We start from the raw sequence: 22,321 nt of genomic DNA on the forward strand, positions 1-22,321 counted from the left end.
GCCTACTATACCGTAACGTTAAAACGCGTTTAGTTTCCATATGCACTATTATATCAGAATGCGAAAATCTGAACTACCACACATGTAATACCTTACATACTTTTAAATGTAATTGGTATCCCTATACCAAATCCGCTTAAAATCCAAAGCTACGTCAATGACCTTTATGAGACACATGCACTTTGTCATCACCAATATATACATTAAATTATGTTAAAATCTGAAGCATGCATTAAGACATTGCCTAATTACAATATTGATTAATTATGCAAATGATTCATTAATGATAAATATAATATCAACAAGCTTTGTAGACCTGCTCTATCATATGATCAATGAATACATTAAATTGCATGAGAATTGAAGCAAGCTCTCTTAATTAAGATATTGCCTAATTAAAAACCCCACATTATTATGCAAAATATCCGAAGCTACATCAACAAGCCTTATAGGTCACATGCGCTTTGTTATCGTCAGTGTTCGGTTTAAATGATGTGATGTTTGAAGCATGCATTCCAAAGATAATGCCTATTTCCTGAAATCCTTAATTATGTAAATACATTATTAATATTCACGTGATGTTTACCAAAACCTGATCAGTTCTTTCTTTCTTTACTCATAATGAAGATTTGTATCAAATGTCATTTGAATTGACATAATCACACACATACAGACACAGAACCATTTCATAACCTCCCCTTATGGGGTAAAAAGGGAATATATCTATAATTAATATTCAAAATTCACATAAATGTACAACTAAAAGCAGCGTACGTGTCTATGACTAGTATTGCTTGTGATTTTAACATTGTTTTCAGTAAACAACCAATGTCGCAACACATATTTCAAAATCCTAACTATAGCTGTTTGTTCAACGAGTGGAACTTTGAATAATTTCTTTTGGGAGAAAGTTTATAAATCACATATACAAAGACAAAAAAATGCGTTTCTATCTACTCTGACTCTGCTCTGCTTCCACACTCCATATTACAATGTCACCTCAAAGTTCCAACATTTGTTGGCACCGTATTTGCTGACTAATTAGGTATGCATAAACTTGACATAAACAAACCTGATGAGTAGAAAATCTGTGCCATTGTATCTTGGTATTCAATTTGGTATTCATATAAAAGTAACTAGACTATTTGTGACGGAATCATAATATAGCACTGAGAACTGCTGGTCTTCAGCTTGCTAAGTGCGAGACGGTATGTGGTGTGCATGTGCTTCAGAAAATAGTTTCCCTGTGTGACGATTCGGAGAATAGACTGTTCCACTTCAAGTTGACCTGTGACCCTCAGCAGTTCAAGCATGAACTAATAATCACAGAATGATCCAGTGTCTTGTGCCTCCCAGAAGTTTTGTTTATATTTTGTTTATATCCCCTTTTAAGCAAATCTCTTAAACAGTCCTGAAACATTAAGGTTGGATTTGATAGCGAGTGAACTTTGAAATAAAGTAAAATTCACTGAAAAAGACGTCACATTGGAACTAAGTAGCAAAACATCTTGTTTTAAACCCCTTTTCGGAAGTGTAATCTTGAATACGATGACAGCTGATTTTTAATGTTCTTCTTCTTCATCGCTATGGAAACCCTCGCCCGTGGCAGCTATGTACCACAGAAATCCAATAACAAGGAAAATCTGCATCAATGTATACGTCACAAAGTATGCTCTATCAATGAGACGAGCAACTTCCCGCCACTCTCGCAGACGCCATTGTTGGATTTCTGGGTCAGTATCGGGATTTTTCAACATGAAAACATCTTCCAAAGGTTCCAGATTATTTTTCATTTCCATCTCTTGTTGGTGTTGAATCTGATTTTCACATTTGCGGATCATGTGGTTGGCTTTATCAGTTCCGTTGTACGAGTTCATGGGTATTTCCTCACAGGCGAAATTTTTATCCCCCGTCAATAGTTTGTACTTTTTCACCCGCACTCCTGTGCAAGCGAACCGTGACAAGACTTTATATGCAAGGAACTTCATCCATCTTGGGACCTCCGGACACACGGCTCCCTGGAAATGCATGTTTAATGTCCAAGCGGTGACAAACGCGGATATAACAGCTAATCCAATGGTTGTGAAAAAGTAGCGCTCTGAAAAACAGAAACAAAAAAATAATGTCATCGCAGGTAGTGAGTCAAACTTTTACAACAACTGTAGAAATGACATGCAAATTTGACTGATCTGTGGTATTTGCACGATATCGGATATGTAAATATAAGGAAAACCAATGGCACGTTTTATGCACGTGGCAATAAGGCTGGCACCTTCGAATGTGCATCCTCTACAAACATAATCCTATTAAGTTTCGATAAATTTAAGTCAAAAGGGTTTATCAACATTTCCATGCCAACAGTTCCTAATCTGACTCTTGAAATTTATCAGTAAGACGTTGTATATATACTTCAATTTGATACTGCGACATGTCAAGCATATACAAAGAACTTTCAGAAAAGCTACATTAGGGAGCAAATTAATTTAATTTTCCCAATAGAACAATCCTTGCAAGAATGTTGAAGGTGTTGTTCATTCGGGTATACACATTGTGATGATGATGATGATGATGATGATGATGATGATGATGGTGGTGGTGGTGATGATGATGATGATGATGATGATGATGATGATGATGATGATGATGATGATGATGATGAAAATGCTGCTGCTGCTGATGCTGATGACGTCGACGACGACAACGATGATGATGATGATGATGATGATGATGATAAAAAAACAGTGACCAAATTTAGCACAGCCAAGCTAGTATGGTTAGGCTTGTATGATGTATAAGTATTGTTTGTGTATGTCGGCAGCTTCTTGTAATTGCATTCCAGGGATATATGGAGACACTAGTTGCACTAGTATTCTTCGTTGGCATTTGATGATGTTCAAAGTGACATTTCTTGAATGAAGGTGAGAATGGAAAGCTTTCTTGTATTTCTGCTATTTTATTTCCACATATATGTATTATTTCATTTCATTAATGAACAATAAGGCAAGTTTAATCTTAATACTTACGCAGGTGTGGGACGAATTCGGCAGTGGGCGGCATAAAGTCAGACACCACAGTTAGAAATACAAACTGTGACAAAATACTGATGACACACAGACTCATCCTCTCACCAGAATCAGATGGCATGTAGAAACCAACAGAGATCAAAATGTACGCAAGAAATGACGGGAACACGATATTGACAACATAAAATGTAGAGCGCCGCTTCAGGTGAAGCGTGTAGGTAATCCCGGGAAACGGCTTCTCACAACAAAAGTGCATGTCACTGACACATTCGACCGGCATCTCCAACAACTCCCACTCGCCATTGCCGATGAATTTATCGACAGAACTGTTTGGGGCAGGAACATAGTTTAACAGGCCGCCATGATAACTCCAGGAAGCAAACTTAAAATCGCAACGTTGCTCGTCGAATGGAAATAGTGTGGCGTCAATAGCACAAGTTGCTTCTATTATGTAGAACTGAATGGCTGTTACCATGCCGTTGTTTGTCAGTATGGCTTCGGACTCCATTTGCCGCAGTGAGTCATGTCGGACACTGAAATTAGAGAAAACACATATGTATTCAATTTCTCCAATATAATGCATCTATGTTTCAAATTACAACATGGTAAATATAATTAAAATAAAATCAAAAATAGCATTATTCATCATTGCATGGCAGGTTGTACAAAGGATATTATTGATACTATGTACAACCTGACAATTAAATAATTTTAAACGTTTCTATCGTACAACCAATTCATCTTCCAATATCCTATTATATCTCCCATCAACAGGCAAACGATAACCCTCAAGGTAGTAAGAGAAAATATCCCCTTTCAGATATGATATGAGTGATAGCAAATTACCTAGTATCCCTTTTCAGGCAGTACATGAATAATTTACACCCATTTCAAAAAGCAAGCAACAATATGAAACCTCAATACGAATCCCTTTTCCGGGTCCCCTATTCGAGCAAAAAAGCAAAATAGCACATCCCAATTTACTCTGAAAATTTACTCTTTGGTGGACATGCCTAAATAGTTAAGCTTTACAATAGGAGTACACACAGGGATGTGTGTGTGTGTGGGGGGGGGGGGGGGGAATAGTATGCCATGTAACCATCCCTTGCAAGTACTGTACTAGGGATTCTTTATTTAGATTGGGTAAGCCCTAATTCTTCCATATGACGTAATTGTCGATGATGTAAATCTAAGGAAGATGCCTTTAATCAATTGGAGAAACCTTTAACCGCATGAAACGACCATGACATATAGTTTTAGATCACAACTGTTTACCAATAAATGACAGAACGTCATCATACTTGACGTCAAGTGACGATGTGTTTATTGTTTTTCAGATTGTATTGGCGTTGAATTTTGCACTATAATCTAATGTATTTCCCAGTGGTTTCGTCGGTTGCTGTGAGAAAACAACGCATGATATGATTAATTTGTTACTGTTAATGTTCTAGGTAACATCATGGGAGATGTATTGTTTTTCCCCACGGATCTTGCAATATCTATGGAAATGAAAACCAAATGTTTCAAAAGTGATGGATTTATATTTGTTGAAAAATGTATGATATTAATACCTTGGGGGAAGTGTTTGTCACAGTCCCTATCCAATTTGGATCTTTAAGAACGTAAAAATAGTTTTTAAATAGAAGTGCATATGAAATCCGTCAGTGATGTTCTACTGCCCAGTTCTACCATCTTTACTTGGCGCCAGAAAGCGATGTTGCGCGATATGCAAATGAGTTAAGCACAAAAGAACCTTCGCTTCCTATGGTTTTGACATCAAATTCCTACAAATAAAATATGGCCCTTAGATGCATACTTGTGGACGTTGACCAGCTAATAGCCTATTAAGATTGCCATTGGACATTTGCAAATGAATTTAATCATGTACAATCTTAATGTAGTTTTATGAGCATCAGTCTGGTTACACAGTATGTCAGCCTTGTATATTCAATTCAAGGTACGGTCAAATTAATATACTTCAAACAGATAATCCAGTTAGATAATCTAAGTAGTAGTAACTAAAAAACGTTCTGTGAATTTGATGAAAGAAATATGATAAAATTAGATTTGATCGACAAGCAATTATCTGAGAAAAATGATATGATTTTCCTCTATTAATATTTGTAATTACTTCAAGGAATGACGTTATGATATGTATTTTTGTTGGCATCCCATTGTAGATAACCCATTATGTTGTGTTCTTACTTTAGCATGAGCCATAATTGATTATAGTGCTTTTATAAAGTTACTAAGAATTGATAATGGTCATTTCCTTCCGAGCAAATGAAAATATGATTTTGGTCATGACTAGTGGCAGATATTGGAGGTTTTCAAAGAAAACGACCAATCAGATGTATTTTTACACATACACAATCTTTTGTATTTGTCAAGACAAAGATATTATATCGTAGTATAATGTCATCACAAGAGGTTTTCCCCATAACCTTTGCAAGAAATTAGATAGCCGAACACATCTCAGGTGCAGTAGAGCTTCTTTTATAATATTTGAATGTGAATTGAATTACAAAGGTGCTATTTTATCGTCTCAAATAATAAATTGTAGGTGTATCTGGGGTTGAATATATATATATTATTGCTGAGAATCTTTATAAAGGGAATGCATTTATAATACCTTACCAATAACTTTTATGAAAAAACTCATGAAAGCCATCATAGGTTTATGTGTATTATGCGTAATTTGAATCATAATCAATTCCGACATCTTAATAGCTGTCGCTCCTAATTTCGTTTCAGTTAATAAATGAAGTGTGTACTATGACTACTGTCATTACTGTGTCCTATTGTTTGACGGTGAATAGTTATTTCGCTTCTTTTTCTATGTCTGTATACTTTTGATATGTCTAGTATTATCGAGATCACTTTCACTTACTTTACCAATGAAATCTATTTTTGAGAAAATACTTTTTGATCTATTTTAGGTTTTATCTTAAAGTAACAATAATTGTTATAAAATGTTTTTGTCAACAAAATATCCAAAAAGTTTAAAATTTCAAAATAAAAACTCCAAATAGACCAGATATTAGAATATATCGTATGCTGTTCAATTGATGTTATGTTTGATTTTTTCATACCTTTGATTTGAATATAACTCGCCATAAAAGCAATTACATGCATATTTAATGGAACTCTACATACCTTTTATGATATAACACGTTCGTTATGTATAGTTATTAACAATTAAATATATGTACAGAACTAAGTTTCTGTCCCCAGTCATGTTCACTATCTTCGGATGCATTGAGGTTGATTACATGTTATGGTAATTATGAACACTGTTGCAGTTTGTTGTGTTATTTATATTGGTAAAAATGGGTGTTCACAGAAGTAGTCAGATTGTTTCAAATGAATGTTATACTTAATAGATCAATTGTTCTCTGCATATATTTTACCATGGCTACCTGGAGTAGATTCTGTATGTGTGTCCTGATGTCTTTCTTTGATATGCACTGAATATGATATTGTCATATATATGGGGGATACATCAAGGAAGAATCACCTTGCTATACTTGGTACCAATGTGCAACTATTAACACCAGCGTACATTCCAGTCACTGTGACGAATTGAAAGCAAATTGCAATAATGTCATGGGAGCAAACAAGGCGAGCTTGTTTAATTTATGTACATAGCTACTGGCGCTATCACCAGCGATGTTTCTTCCCAAGGTGACAATATTCCTGTTACTGATCAAGGTAATCACATTCATCATCATTACGATATACATTTTAGAAGCCTGTGCCGTGCAAAAAAGAAAACGAGGGTGCAATTGAATGATTCTTAACAGTTGGTTGTCATAGAGGAATGTAAGAATCTGCCAGTTTGACAAATTGTTGCAGGTATACAAGTGTGTTAAATAGTTAACATCATCATGTCCAGACACCCTAGAGAGACTTCCGAATCATGTTGCTGCATTATAATACACTGATATGTAACGAAGGTAGGCTGACATTCCCTCCAAGGAAGTGTATGAGAGAAAGAGAAAATTAAAAACGGCTTCAACAAGTTGAGGTCAACAGTTTTGTTGAACAATTCATAATGGTATGATTGGATTCCGTGAACGGGAATGTGTGTGCAAAAACTAACAATATTCAAATCCCTTTGAGGACGAAGGTTAAGCTAACGTGAGATTCAAGAGGTACAAATCATATTATTTTTTGGGGAAACGTTATTCGAAGTCACTTCAATAATAATGAACGTTTCGATAAAAAGGAATCTCACCTTCTAGCATATATGTAGGTTACAGCAGATGCACATTTGTTTAAAAAAAACTAGACGACATCTTTGCCTAATCTTCACACACAAGTACTATCATATAATTGAGTAAACTCATACTGTCCCACGACGTTCTTTTAAATGTGTTGCTTGTTTTCCTCACTTTACTGAGACTATTGTTTTTAGATCTTTAACATAAATGTATTGACTGGCATACTAAGCATCAGTAAATGAATCAAGCCGTTTGCAATATCCAAAACATCAATGGTCTGTTCAGGAAATACACTATGCAACATGTACTCTATTAGCTATACGAGACTATAGTTATGTGGATGTGACAGAAAACTTTAGTAACCAATGAAATAATTCTGTGTATTTCAGAAGTAGTCACCTAAATAAATAAATTAGACAAACATGATGACACAAATTTTAGTGTCCTTTCAATTGTGTGATTAAGAGGATTTGATCAACGCAGCCTTAGTATATTTATATCATTCTGCAAATCTTTACGGTTTACGGGATTACGCTCAAACAATCATCGAAACTATAATTACTATTATAACTGAAACTAAGAATCATAAAAACATCTACTCGGTTAATGACACGATTAGTAAAATGTGAATTAATGGTATTTTAGCTAAATTGAGTTGAGTTGTACTATTTTAATGGGAAATGTTGTCTATGTAGCTCATCCCTAAAACATTCGAACAATATGCAACAATTTCACAGCCATGACGACCAATCATTACCGCGAAGGGACTGGGGCTTATAGGTGAAACATGTATTTCACTGTGTCTCAAGCTATTATCTTATGGCAACGAGAGTGAAGCATTTGCTAATGCGGGCTAATTGCGCCAATACAAATTTAATGTCGTGTTACATTACATTACATTACATCACATCACATCACATCACATCACATGATCTGACATGACATGGCATAACATGACATGACAGACATCAAATTACATGTCAAACAACAATACCATGAATTCAGTTCTAGTGGTATTAACATAAAGCACATCGACAACCATTTCCCTTGTAACCTACCTAGATCATACAACTATATTCACAAAATACTGAAAAATCACTCTCGTCTATGAATTACTTTATCCACATGCATACGGAATCCTAATTCTTGTTAGGTGTTCATTCTCAGCAGAAGTTAAAGTGACCAACATAATTAAATTGCGTCATCGTGTATTAATTTTTGTACAATAAAAACCAATGCATATGTTGTCACATTGTAAATTCAGCGAAATATTGTACACTAGTTAAGCTCACATGACCTGTTATGAACCAATTAATAGACTGGGATTGCAACGTATTACATTTCTTCGATGATTCCAAGCTATGATAGTATAGCAAGTATACAGTTGTGAATAATACATTATCAATTGATCTTTGGCTTGACGTCACTTTCCAAATACCCATATCCTAGCCAAACAGCATAAATTAAGAATGTAGAAAAATGTGTGTTTTGAATTGTGACCTATTTTCTGTCTTATCAATTATTAGACTGCGTTATCGACGATTCTCAGGGGGTATAATTTATTCAATCAAACTTGTCACATTACATACACGCAATGAAGTCAGATTACTCAATTTAGTTTGATTTATGAAAAGTTAAATGAAGGATTGTGATCCGAAATGTGACGTTTTATCTTGATATAAACATGAAATGCAAGCTCATTTTGAATGGAGTATTTCTTAACTACCCCGGTATGTATGTATATTTGAGTAAAGCGCCCCAGGCCACTTGTACTTTGATAACAAATCATGCACACTCATTGAAATCCTGCCTCATAGCTACTGGAAGATATAACATATGCTGAATGAAGCATATATAGTAAGCTTTAATGTCGTGTGAAAGAATACATAGACTTGAAGTGATGTAAAAACTGTTAATTGACAAACCCCTTCAATGTAAACATTTTATGTTGGTTGGTTGGTTGTTTGGTTTATCAACACAGCGAATCGGATGTATATGAGGGGTGCATGTATGTATATGTATTTTTCAATGACTAGTATTTTTTGAATTGCACAAATATGATATTTTCATATTCATACTAATTCTATGGTGGGAATGAAAGATTGAAAGGTAACTGGGTCTACAAAGTAGAAACTACTTTTGCGATAACGTATAGAATTGATGACAAATGCAGAACTCAAAGACAGTTATCAGTTTCTGAGCGAGCCTTCTCTCCCACAATTTGTTATTCGACTTATAAATATATTTATGTGACATCTGATTTCTAGGAAAATATTTGCGATGACAATTAATTTGAGTACACAACGACCACGTTTAAAATACACAAAGAAAGGGTTATGAATCATTTAACTTACCTACTATAGATAACCGTATCTGGTTGCCAGATAGTGGATATAGGTATTTGCATTTCTGAAATGCCACTGAAATTGGCTGGGTCCCAAACCAAGTAGTCATCCTTCCACGTCTGGAAATATAAAAGACCAGTGTATCATGCACACAGAGTGTTTCTAAATATGCTCTCACATTATTTCTTTAATTAGACCACACAGATATTTACTTCGGTCAAAAACTATGTATGAAAGCGACAAAATTATATATAGTATTCAGGATCATTGCGATTTACATACGTTCTAAAATAGCGACAATGGCATTGCGGCACAACTGATTACTTTCAAACCCATTTCCTACCTAATTTACAACATATTTTGACTTCAATAATTTATCATCTGCAAAAGAGTATCTCTACCAAGTATCAAACCAAATTGTAGTGCATTGACTTAAAATGTGTAACCAATACACACACACACACACACACACACACACACACACACACACACACACACACACACACACACACATATATATATATATATATATATATATATATATATATATATATATATATATATATATATATATATATATATATATATATATATATACACACACTTAATTTATATGTCAAAGATTAGCTCATTTTTACTTGATCAAGAACTAATTCAGGTATCCTGAAAATCTTTTTACACACTTATGTGTTCATACGGTTCCTCTTACAGCGTATATTAAACAGAGACTTTAGTATTCCTTAAAAGCTATGTAAAACTACACTTTATATGGACTAAGTATGTCAACTTAAAAAATTATGCACTTAAGTTGCGGCTTACGCCATTATTTTGACACCCTGGATTTTAATGTATTAACGTTCAGTATCATCTGTAATAAAACCTGCTACATAAACATTTAATACAGAATGATGTTCAAATGGTGAGGGTTAGATATACCGCTCGTGACATCCGATTACTTGTAGGGAGGGAACTAAAACTTGCCTTATCTTGTGGTGACATCAGGAAATGTGTGACATTTTAAGTAACTAGTGAAATAAGTGGCAATGTCAGTAATTCGCTTACCTTTGAACGTCAAGGTCATTTTATAATGATATCTACCAAGACATGGCGACTTTTTCTAATGAAGTACAAATAACAACTTGACATTGCTCGAGGCTATTTTTTCAAAATGTTTCTTATTATACTTTAATCAACGTAAAATGGCGAAGTTAAGAATTTTAAAGTCAGCTGAAAAATACATATACATATAGAATATTAATTTATGAAGGCAAGAGACACCCGCAGTTTCTCTTGAATGTATGAATGGCCTTCTGAGATTTCTATCTATATAGTTTTCGTTTTCTAAAGGGTCCATCCATACCTGAATGTGTAGTATCTACATATCAAGTTATAGATGTCTCTAGATACTGTCCTAATCACCAACAGTACTTGATTGCACTTGGGATTGATTGACGTTGTAATGGGTCAAGCATTTAACCTTCAATTTTACGGACACAGCGTTTGACGATAAATTGACAAATCAGTCGACATATTTATTTTCAGTCACTTCTTGCCTTTTTAGTTAAAATTGCATCGGAAATCTTCTCGGTAAAGGTTATCAAAATAGTTTATCTCAATTGCACTACTATTGTTCTAAAATAGAGTTTGGTTTTGCAACCGGTTATTTCATTCACACCAATTCCTGTGTAATGGCAATTTAAGTGTTGTGTTTGGATTTAGACGAATAATCATAATAATTATCAATCATTAATTTTTCTGTAATACAAGATGAAGAATAAGAGAGCTTAAAGCGTAATAAGCATGTGATCGCTTTGAACACATTGAACAATTAAAAAATAATTAAAATGTGAGGAAAATATTATTCTACCTATACCAATCCAAGCTACACCTATACATTTTATGATTTGCTTGCGACATGTTTACCTACATAGGATGAAAACTCGTCATGTACAAGTTAAAAGAACAGCCAATTTTCTAGTTCCGAAATCTGCTTAACTAAATAATTGGGTTTGAAAAATCAAGAAATTGTTATTGCCATCGCATTTAAATAAAGATCACCTCCTGAACGGAATCTGTGGCATTAAAAGCTACTAACACATTTAAGGTGATTAGTCAGTTTCAATTTTCTAGCTTTGACCTCTGAAATGTAATTGTCAGAATATACAAGGCAGGTGGTACATACTCTTTTCTATAAACTTTAATGAACTGATTGAAGTTCATCTGAAAGCAGTAAACGAATTCAACTTGACTGCCTTCAATTTTGAACTACTTTTGGAAAAAAATTGTAATTTTAATCAATATATGAATTAAAATGTGGCCATTTTCCTTTTTAAAGTTTTTATTAGGAGCCAATCTGCTTATATTGATTATCTTTTCAACTTTACTCACTGGCAGAATAATGTATAATAACCTATCTTACAAATACCGAAAATTCAGTTGGAAATAACAAGTGCGATAAGTCAAAGATAACCTATTCGGGCCGGATCAGGTGAGATGATTTGACTTTCGACAAACGATAACACTAAAAAGACGTGCTCTATTAATAATTCATGAGCATTGTTACCCACCTGTGACAACCAGCTTTTCAATGTTATTACTTGATTTTTCTCATCCTGCAGATAAAAAAAGAGAATTTCTTTTATTTGGCTTCAAAACGTATACGTAGCTAATTATACTACACAGGCTTACATAGAATACATGTATATGTATTTGTGTGTGTCTGTAATTAAACCGTATATCTCTACCAGGTAAAGGACCTTTGTGACGTATACACATGTATTTTCATTATAAATGTTTTCATCTCGCTATTCAAAAAAAATGTGTATGCAATTTCAATTCAGCCGAGGTCATAATAATTTATGGCTTTACTACATGCATTTATAAATAAACATGCATTTATAAATAAACAGGTATTTATATACAAAAATGTATAAAAAGGTATTTTGTCAACAATTTCGTCAATTTACAACTTATCCAGGTGCAGCCAACGAAGCTGACTATGTAAAAGCTGTTCGTACACGATTTTTCAGTGGGAGTGGATTTTCTGTAGTGGTTTTTCTGTAGCTGTAAGCTGTGGGAGGGCAAAATAACCATTATTTGAAATGGGAAAAACGTGTTTTTCAGCTGGTAAGCTAAGAGAAATTAAAGTTGGTGTTTTTAAGATGTTAGATTAATCTAATTGTGAATGTAAATATATTGTGGGATTAGAACCTGAAGCAGCATGATGTGATAGGGAGAGGGCATGCGCAGTGGGGAAATGTTGTAGTGAGAGGGCACATACAAACTTTCCCATTTAATCGTCATCAATAAGTAAACCTGTATCGACATAGTTCAGTAACTAATTTTTCGCTTTTTCGAATGAATTCAGACGATTGAGTTGTTGGCTGCGCCTGACTTATCTTACAGTTACAATGAACGTACTGCAGAACGAAACTTTCATTCTACGCCCTGAATTAACAAAGGTTTTAGGACTGTTTTCACCCTCCTCGGCAACGGATCAACAGAGCGCTATGTTGCACCATCCTCAGATGATACATCTTAACGTAGCAGAGAATACATCTTTGACATGGATCAACCTTTGACTTACACGCTCATCATGATGAAGTAGAAAATTTATGTCTTCATAACTAAAAGATTTGACTTGTAGCAAACTCAAATTGCGTGGTTCATTACTATAATGATTTCCTGAAGAGATAATATATCTCTAAGTTGAGGTCGACGTACGCTTTTGGGTAAGCACGGGTTGTGAATTATTACCATAACATTATTTAAACAAATATTGTTCATATGATGTATATTTGTGTAAGTGCCAGAGTATGTGTATCAGGATGTTTGTGTCAGTGTATGTTTGCGTCAGCATATGTGTGGATGGATAGTCGAAAGTGGGCTGATATTGGTGGGTGGATTGGCATTTTGCATGTTTCTATCACGACGCTTCTGAAATATAACACCGGATATAGATTTGTTGAATAGAGTCGAGAGTTGCAACCTTTACTTCATGTCAACTTCGACTTATATACGACAGCAGTTTTAAAATGCCTACACTGTATCTCTTTCACTCCATCAATCATTGACTTTGACACAAGATGCATAGAAAAGGTGATAGGAATATTGACAGTGGATGGCAATTATGAAAGCCCAGCACATGAAATTAAATTGCACAAACTCATTATGATGTTATATTATTGGATGGAATTTATGCGATAAAACGTACAGCAAAGGACAAACCAAAATCCCCAACTAAAAGGTTGCCACAGATATTCAATGGCCTAAACATATTGCTAGAGGATAGGGTTATCTAACCAAAATTTACATTTTAATACTATTTATTTAACAGGTAATCTTTTAATCCGCAAAGAAGACAAATAAGAAGAACCGCCTCTGGATATATAAATACTTTATATGAATATTGGAACAGCACCTGTGCTAACATAATTGGCGCCATGGCCTGGGAGTCAAAGAAAATACACATTCGATATCACATCTCACCATAACACAAATATTAATCCCCAACAGGCTTTCCTTCACAACTTCGTTTTTGTTGATCTACAAGTAATTCCATTGCATACATTTTGTTCGTTATTTCCCACTTGGACAGTAATATTGATTTCCCTATATGCAATGCGCCAATCCGACATTTCCAAAGTGACAAGTGCGAAGCATTATCGCGGGACTTTTTCTACATTTACTTTCAACACATTTTAATGGACAATATACCATTAGACTAATATAATAGTGATCGATGATAAATAAAGAATTTCAGAAAATGGAAATAAGATATTACTGTTTTCGAGTCATGTAATATTAACTTGTAAGTGTAAGTCCTTTGTGTCGGAAATTGAGGAAGAACTGATGAAAAAAGTATTCTGAATCAACACTTTGTGTACGATCGATAATGTAAAGTTAACACATTCGGTAGCAAATATTAACTTGTAAGTGTAAGTCATTTGTGACAGAAATTGAGGAACAACTGATGAACAAAATGTTGAATACTTTGTATACGATCAATAATGTAAAGTTAACACATTCAGTAGCAAATATTGAATTTAAAATCCAATGGCACGGAAATAAAACATAAATTGGAATCACGTACAATTTTATCAAAATTTGTGTAATAAGGTAGCAATAATTACAGTTACTCTACAATATAATTCTAGTATGGATAGACTAGTTTGAATAATTAAGTACGTTGGAAACTAATCTTGTTGTAAGGTTGTCTAGCGAAGTTTATTATATACAGACAATGATCATTTCAAAGACTTGTGGATTTCTGAACGCGATTGTCATTGTATACACGTTGTAAATTGTAAGTAATTTCCCATGATGAATAGGTTTGATGTAAGGAAATAGGACTTTACGACCTGAGCAAGGTCATTTCCACGCTTCAATGATGTGACAAATTGTCTATTAATTGCAGGTGTGTTGTTATAAAAGTCACTATCAATATTATCAAGAAACCGGAATTGTATACTTGTCACTTTTTATTTCACTTCAGACATTTCCTTGCAAACGAATTCTAAATTTGAAAGTTGGCACGAAAACACATATTTGATTCACGGTTTCCTCTTACTTTTAGTGTGATTTCAAACTTCCGTTATGCATGATGAATAAATGATACTGTGAAAGTTTTAACACGGAGGTAATAGATAATGCACGATTGATCATTTCAGAAGTTGATGAATGAGACGAAGCTCTCCACAGTCCCCGGGGAATAGCTATATCAAACCTGACCAATCATACGAGAATTCACAATTCTCGGTACGGCAAGAAGAAGCTAACGAAAAAAAATCTAAATTTCCAAACATAGACAATAGATGGGATTCTCTGTATCGTCCAGGTTTCAAATGAACATACGCCCTTCTTGCATCATCTGAACGCAAGATTCGACTGTGTCAATACAGACAAATTGATCATTCTTCTATATCAACTTAGCCATATTGTTATCGACGTATAAACAAACTGTGCCTTCTGTTCGTTAATTCAATCTGTATTTAGTCTTTTTTCCATGAACAATGCCTTCTGAAAATTATAAAATACAATATATAGGAGTTTAGTAGAAAGAATACGTTGTATGGCTCAATAAAAGGCTTATATCAACAATTGCAGCTTCTCTCCATCGTTTAGCATGACAAAAACGCGCCAAAATTGCTACATTTTCCGTGTGTGAACTACCATTATCGTAGCAGATTATAGCGAAGTTATGTACACTGAATCGATGTGTATTTTTTCCAGGATGTCAATGAATTAAAATGTAATTTGTATTTCAATTCTTGTAATGCCAGACGATAACATATAGCGACGTTACTTGTAAATACATATTTGTGGAGCCAGGCGATAAAGAAATAACAACTTTAGTAAGATATCTGTCGAGCCAGACGACGTTTCCCTTCTACACAACTGGTTTCCTTTGTATTGCACTCAAAACATAGACAAGCACTCCATTGTGAGGAAATGAACAAACAAACAGACATTGATGAACATATATACTTGCCATGGGAGAAATTCAGTAGTTAATTATAAAATTTTACATTCTGTACACACCTAAGGCATGGCGATTGCAGAATCGATTATCTTGTCTACTTATTTCCCAAAGTGATATAATCTCATTGAAAATTTGTTGTCGCCACCAAAGCAAAGGAAGCGCACTTGAGTCTGGAGACAAGCCAAATCTTCCCAATCATACCTTACATCAAGATTTTCCATGATTATCTTCACAGAAACTAAATGTCGCTCGACAAGACGTTATTCTGAAATACATATGCTTGAAATCAAAGTACTAGTCTCAATTTTATCCGAGACTTTGCCATATGAAAGCTTGTTCATGGTACTTTTGAAATAATAAAAGACGTTTGGGGAGAGTGTTCGGGGCTCACCGTATTGTTTTCAGAGAAATCCCCAATCTTATATTTTCCACTAACATTAACACAGTATTCAGTGGCCATTTTGGATTTTAACATCATGTTTATTGTAATATCCTTTTGACCTTTATTTCAAAATTTGCATGAAGATACTGGATATTTGTATAGATTTTAACCGAGAATAAATTGGACTATAATTCTAGAACAAAGTGACAGCAAATGGTTTTAAGGCTTATGTCCGAGATGCACACGGTTAAGTTTAAAGACGGTAAATCGTCAAATTGCCCGGACTCCTTTATATGCAAACTATTTTTCAATACTCCGCGTCTCAAACTTTTGCATTCCATTTTTTTATAGCAAGATAGAAATACAATGTACGTTCTCCAATCGAAAAATTGCATGCACGTTAATTATTATCGCAATGTAAAGTCTTAGCATGTTTTATTTGAGTCTATAATATGATAGATAAGATTGTAGGGGATATGGGTAAAAGACTATGGACCACTCAATGAAACACCACAAACCTAGAATGTCTTTTAGACGTGTAAACTGCTGGGTTACGTGGCAATAGTAATGCGTTGAAACATGACCTTTTTTGAAAAACAAACCTTCGGGTATCATTATTTGGATTAACTTATTAGATTAGGTATTTTCTTCTTAAGTATTACATTTCTGGAAATATAATCTAATCTGCTGTTGGGAATACCTACCATGTCTATTAACTGTATAGGTGTCATCCTGTGTGATACGGTAACAATACTTGATTGGTTTCTGACAGGTCTGACGGGATGTTTAGGATATTTTGATAGAAGGTAGTCAACAAGCTTGACGCCAGCATCGAGGCCATCCTCCTCATCTGTTAATAAACGTAAAGAAGATTATGATAGAACGGAATGTACTCTACCATGATGTAGTGTGTTCTGTTGTTACACGGGGTTGTGCTTTTGTATTATACTGTGCCTTGCATTTCTCACACATGCCACACCATATTTAATTATATCAAGTTCCAAGCTTACCTATCCAGGCTTGTGCTTTATGTGCAGTGAAATGAAACCTCATGTGTTGTGGTTAAATGCCATGTGATGTTCACCTGTCGTATTCAAAAGGGTACGTGATATAAGATACAGTGAGGATTGCTATTATGCATCTTATATTATATTATTATATAATAATGTCAGGTTAAAATAAATTGTGACTAACATAGATACACGATTTAAAAACTTATTTCGCATGCATAGTTTGGACACCATACATCTGGTTCAAATAACTCCTCATTTGGCAATGTTGAAACGTCTAAAAGCCAATAATTCTAAAGACTCAAGTTTTCGCACTTGATTCGTTACACGTCGGCTCAAATGTCAAATGGCCATGATCCCTTAAAAAGGTTACCTCAAAGTGAAGAATGTCTGCTAATGCGAGTTCGTGTTGCAAACGCCATTCGAACGTTGATTTGAAGAAAAGGAAAATGGAACTTAGTGAGTCGACAATTTTTTCAGTGGTCTGTAGGTGTGAGTCAGAAAGTGACCAAGGAAATTAGGAAAATGTAAGAAAGCATGCAAGGGAGGACGGGCATTGGTAACGAAATATTTCACTTCAGTACAAAGTATTCTTTTTTTGTTTCTAGGAAATCAGAAAAACATATGGTTGTATCTAAAAGTCAATTAACATATTTGTATAACGGAGAAAAGTGTTGGCAAAGGAAGGTGCGAGAGAAAATCTTAAGAAGCACATAGAGAAAGACACAGACAATGAGGATGGCATTGCCCTAGTGAATGTATGTATGCTTGTGAACCTCTCTGTATTGATATCAAAGAAGTAGAGTATATAGCAACAATCGTTTGTAACGTATAACCACTTTCCTTTCTAAGCTGGGTTTAACGTCAATTTGTCACAGAGTGTGCTTAGTATTAGCCCGATGCTATTATTCATCCGACAACGTAACAGGAACTTTTGAGACCAAGGAGAAAATCACACGTTGATAGATAAAACTATCTATCTATCTATCTATCTATCTATCTATCTATCTATCTATCTATCTATCTACCTACCTACCTACCTATCTATCTAATATGTATGTATGTATGTATGTATGTATGTATGTGTGTATGTATGTATGTATGTATGTATGTATATTTGCAAGCGCTTCTAAGAGTCTTTCACCGTATTTAGTATATACGGAAAACGTAAGGTTATGACAAAACAAATGATGAATATGAGATTTGTGGATGTTATATGAACATTTACTGATTACCCTTAACTTCCCCCTCCCCGATATAATCGAATAGTTGATATTAATTTAATGAATAAATAATCATTATGGCACTGATGACGTCAATCTGATTAATATCTGATCTGGGAATAGGCTCAATTCCTTTATATACCTTCATTAACTTCGTATTTGTCGATTATATGTTATTGTCCTACGTAAGCAGCCCATAGGCAATCTCTCCCACAAGACAAAGTTAACAACAAGCGACAAATAGAAAGGAAATCAAAGTATCGAGCCGTACTTCTACATTCGATTTTAATCAGATAGTTATCGCGCAATAATGGCCAATGGTTGTACATATTCGATTTGCCATATTAACTTGCAATTTACTTACGTAAGTTAATGTCAAATTAGACATAAGTTTTTCGAATCTGAAATTTCGAAAGTATCAAATCATTACAACTAATCTCTTATCACTCTGCTATTGTATGATGGTAAAAGAAATAGATTTTACATGATGCACAGCAAATACTCCAGGTTCATTTAATTGGGGTTTGAACCCTTTAGGGTTTTTTAATTTGACGAACAGAGGTTTTTCCTTTGATTCTAAAAATACCCCGGCAAACTCTACTACCATATTCAATGTTTCATTTCACGCTTCAGATAACAATATGGTGCTTTATATGTACCTTAAATGACGCATTTACAGGAAGCAGTAGTTGTTGTTTGAAATTCCGGATATGAATAGTTTTTGAGCGATTACATTTTGTAAAATATATACGTCACACTGGGGGTTTGCCTTAAGAAGTTACCTCTTGGTGTTAGTCTTGTTTTAAACAAAAAGATATGAACACCATGTAGTGTTATGATTTCATTTCTGAATCATCAATCGAACACTGTGATTAAACATTCATGTCAGTGTAGCCCCTATGGATAATGATGAATGTCAAAAAGTCATCTTGACTGAATACTGCCTCGATAAATCATTGATACTTTCATTTGTCTTTTTCATTGTTGGGAATTTTACCGATTTATCTATTCTAGTTGTCTATCCACAAACACCTTTTTCATCTTTAAACCGTATGCTGTATGTTCGCAATGTTATGTGTGATATTGAAGAATAAGTCACTTGGGTTGGACACAATAAACAATAAAACATGTTAAGCAAAGACTTGAGACTTATGACACATGTATCATTATGTGACTCTTAAATTGTAGCAACCCATTGCTCATGGATGAACCAAATTCTCTCGACACAATGTTTGATTTTTACGACTTTTGGTAATTTATTTAGCAGAACGATGAAACATATCCACGTTGTCCGACACAGAAACGAAGGAAATTGGATCATCACATTTTAAGGGTTTATATAATTTACTCACACCTGATCTCCGTCCGGGGACCAAACGGGAAAAATTAGACCGTACATACAATAAGGTTTGTTCCTAGTTGTATTGTTTTAGTAATATAAATATACGTCATACCTTGAATAGAATCGCTGGACTGAGGCAAATCTTCATAGGGTTCTGCAGTCTGGAAACAAATCACAACATATCGTAAAAAAGTTAGCATCAAACACGAATACTAAATATTTTTGATTAATACTGTCATCGTTACTTTCAGAGTCACGGAATTGTACATTTTACCATAACTACTATCTTCATTAACCTTAGTTTGCTGCTTATTCACAAGCTCTGGAAAAGTTTACATTCAATTTACTATTTTGACGATCGGGCTACTAGCAGCTAGACTATACTTTCATGGAACTGGTGTGAACGCCAAGTCTTTGAGGTATTAGGAAGCAAAAGATGCATGCACAGACTGGACGTGACGTAGTCATTACTTGTGACTTGTTACAGTATCATCCATATTTATTTAACACTTTAACACATCAGCATAGTTGATTTATTAATTTACAAAAGAGGAAATATTGTTAACATTCCTCAGAAAATGGATATGTTTGTTTTATATGATGTAGTAAACCTAAGGTAATTGCCTTTAGTCGTAAAACTCAATAAATGAGATTCCTTGATAGCAGTTTTGCAGTAGGTAGTGAAATGGCTAGATGATTTATATTGTTCTTTTCCGTTTATGAATTTTCTTGTTCGTAAAAAATATTTACAGAACCAATGCTTGCGCTTGTAAGCGATGAAATGTTGTATTGTGATGACAGTCTCCATTAAGAAAACACATGGAAAAGAAACAGTTGTTTTGTGGATGATTTGGTCATTCTTATTTCACCTTTCACCTCTGACGTAAGTTACCATACCAGAGTTCGGAGTGTTGTATACCTGCCAATAGTCGATTTTCCGATTCCAAGATGACTAACGCGAGAGGACATCGCTTATGTTGTTACATTTAGTCTTGTTTTGTCTTTATTACGTTTGAACAACATTTCGTCAGGAAATGATGGAAAGACATGTTGACCTTTTTGATTATGAGTGATTTTAAAGAAACAAACACAAAACGCCATAAATGACAGGTAGGTATTTTAGGGGAGAATCCAGGTACGATCAGGTGACAGCCATCCCCCTGGGTAGCGCGTGGAAACCCCTCAGCGCTTACGCAATACATTAGAGAGACGCGCAATGTATCTTGGATCCGGCAAGTTGTATTGACTTATAATTAAACGCCGACAGTTGTGAGAAAAATATAGTTTTCGAGCACTCCAAGAACGGCATAATATCATATTACTTGGAGGTGCACGGAATGGATATAATTTATGTAAGAAAACGAACCCTGGGTATTTCAGGCTACACTGACAAGCCATCTTGTATTGATCATGAGGCAACCATGACTGTTCATGTAAGACACGACTGTGCGAAATTGTTCGTTTTTGTGTTGTCAGCGAAAATCCTTCTTTTACTTGGGTGCCACAGTTATAGATAATAGAGTCCATTAAAGTAGTCAAATAACCCACCTTTCTTTTACGTCAAGCTAGGCCTAGAAAAACGCATCATTGTTTTTATTTCTACGTGTGTGTTGTTGATCATTCCATACGCAATACGTTTGTGAGCTCATTAGTTATTCAATACCTGTTAGTCCTATGTACTAACTTGCAACATATCTTCTTCTTCACGTATCTATCGCATCATTCATCCAGTACCCGAGGGACAGTGTAGTTTTCTCGCTACCTTGCTCATAAAAGGTACTGCTAGCCTCGTTGTTATGTATGCTCGTCGTGCACCACCATCCCCCACCCAACACCATCGCGTACTTTCCACAATTGAGTGGTGCTTTGCTGCATTAAAACAAATTGCCAACTTCCTGATACCCAAAAGTCTAATTTAAGTATCTCGTTAGGATTAACACTTTGGGAAAAAGAGTAAATGTTTACCAAATACTGGCCACAAACACATGTTGGCATCGACAATAACGCATGAATGTATTTAAATGAATTTCATAGTTTTCCAAGTGACAACTCAGCTGCCTGAGATTTATCCTGACTAGGTGTGATAGCAGAGTTCCGCATCTATTCTTGGGGAATACTTGCTGAGAAGAATGTCACAGCTGTAAATCTCTGTTTATACCTTCAGACTATCAGCGGAATATCAATTGCCCTATTATCAATACTTTAATTTAAACTGTCTCCAGGTTGCATGAAATAAATTACTTCAATACATTAAGAAGCCGATTATGAGATGTAATCTTGACGGGGAAAAAT

The 22,321-nt window shown here is 34.7% G+C and overlaps 1 protein-coding gene across 1 annotated transcript; it reads right to left on the bottom strand.

Moving 5' to 3' along the window:
• Positions 1–273: 273 nt before the first annotated feature.
• LOC144436976 (neuronal acetylcholine receptor subunit alpha-9-like) lies at positions 274–20,998 on the bottom strand. Its single transcript, XM_078125842.1, has 7 exons — positions 20,927–20,998; positions 20,142–20,190; positions 17,159–17,304; positions 12,159–12,203; positions 9,601–9,710; positions 3,024–3,556; positions 274–2,098 (listed from the first exon to the last, which is right to left on the bottom strand). Exons 1-7 carry the CDS (start codon positions 20,996–20,998, stop codon positions 1,563–1,565), a joined length of 1,491 nt encoding a protein of 496 aa, XP_077981968.1. The 3' UTR covers positions 274–1,562.
• Positions 20,999–22,321: the final 1,323 nt, after the last annotated feature.

Source organism: Glandiceps talaboti, chromosome 6 (assembly GCF_964340395.1).
Source record: "Glandiceps talaboti chromosome 6, keGlaTala1.1, whole genome shotgun sequence".
In the NCBI taxonomy this organism is placed as follows: Eukaryota; Metazoa; Hemichordata; class Enteropneusta; family Spengelidae; genus Glandiceps; species Glandiceps talaboti.

Bases quoted from the DNA above. Each gene is read 5' to 3' on its own strand.
- LOC144436976 (XM_078125842.1), bottom strand. From the start codon at position 20,998: ATGTCCTCTCGCGTTAGTCATCTTGGAATCGGAAAATCGACTATTGGC. The intron at 9,711-12,158 runs GTGGGTAACAAT...TTATATTTCCAG, and splicing joins TGAAAAGCTGGTTGTCACAG to ACGTGGAAGGATGACTACTT. The intron at 3,557-9,600 runs GTAAGTTAAATG...CTCTAATTTCAG, and splicing joins GATACGGTTATCTATAGTAG to TGTCCGACATGACTCACTGC.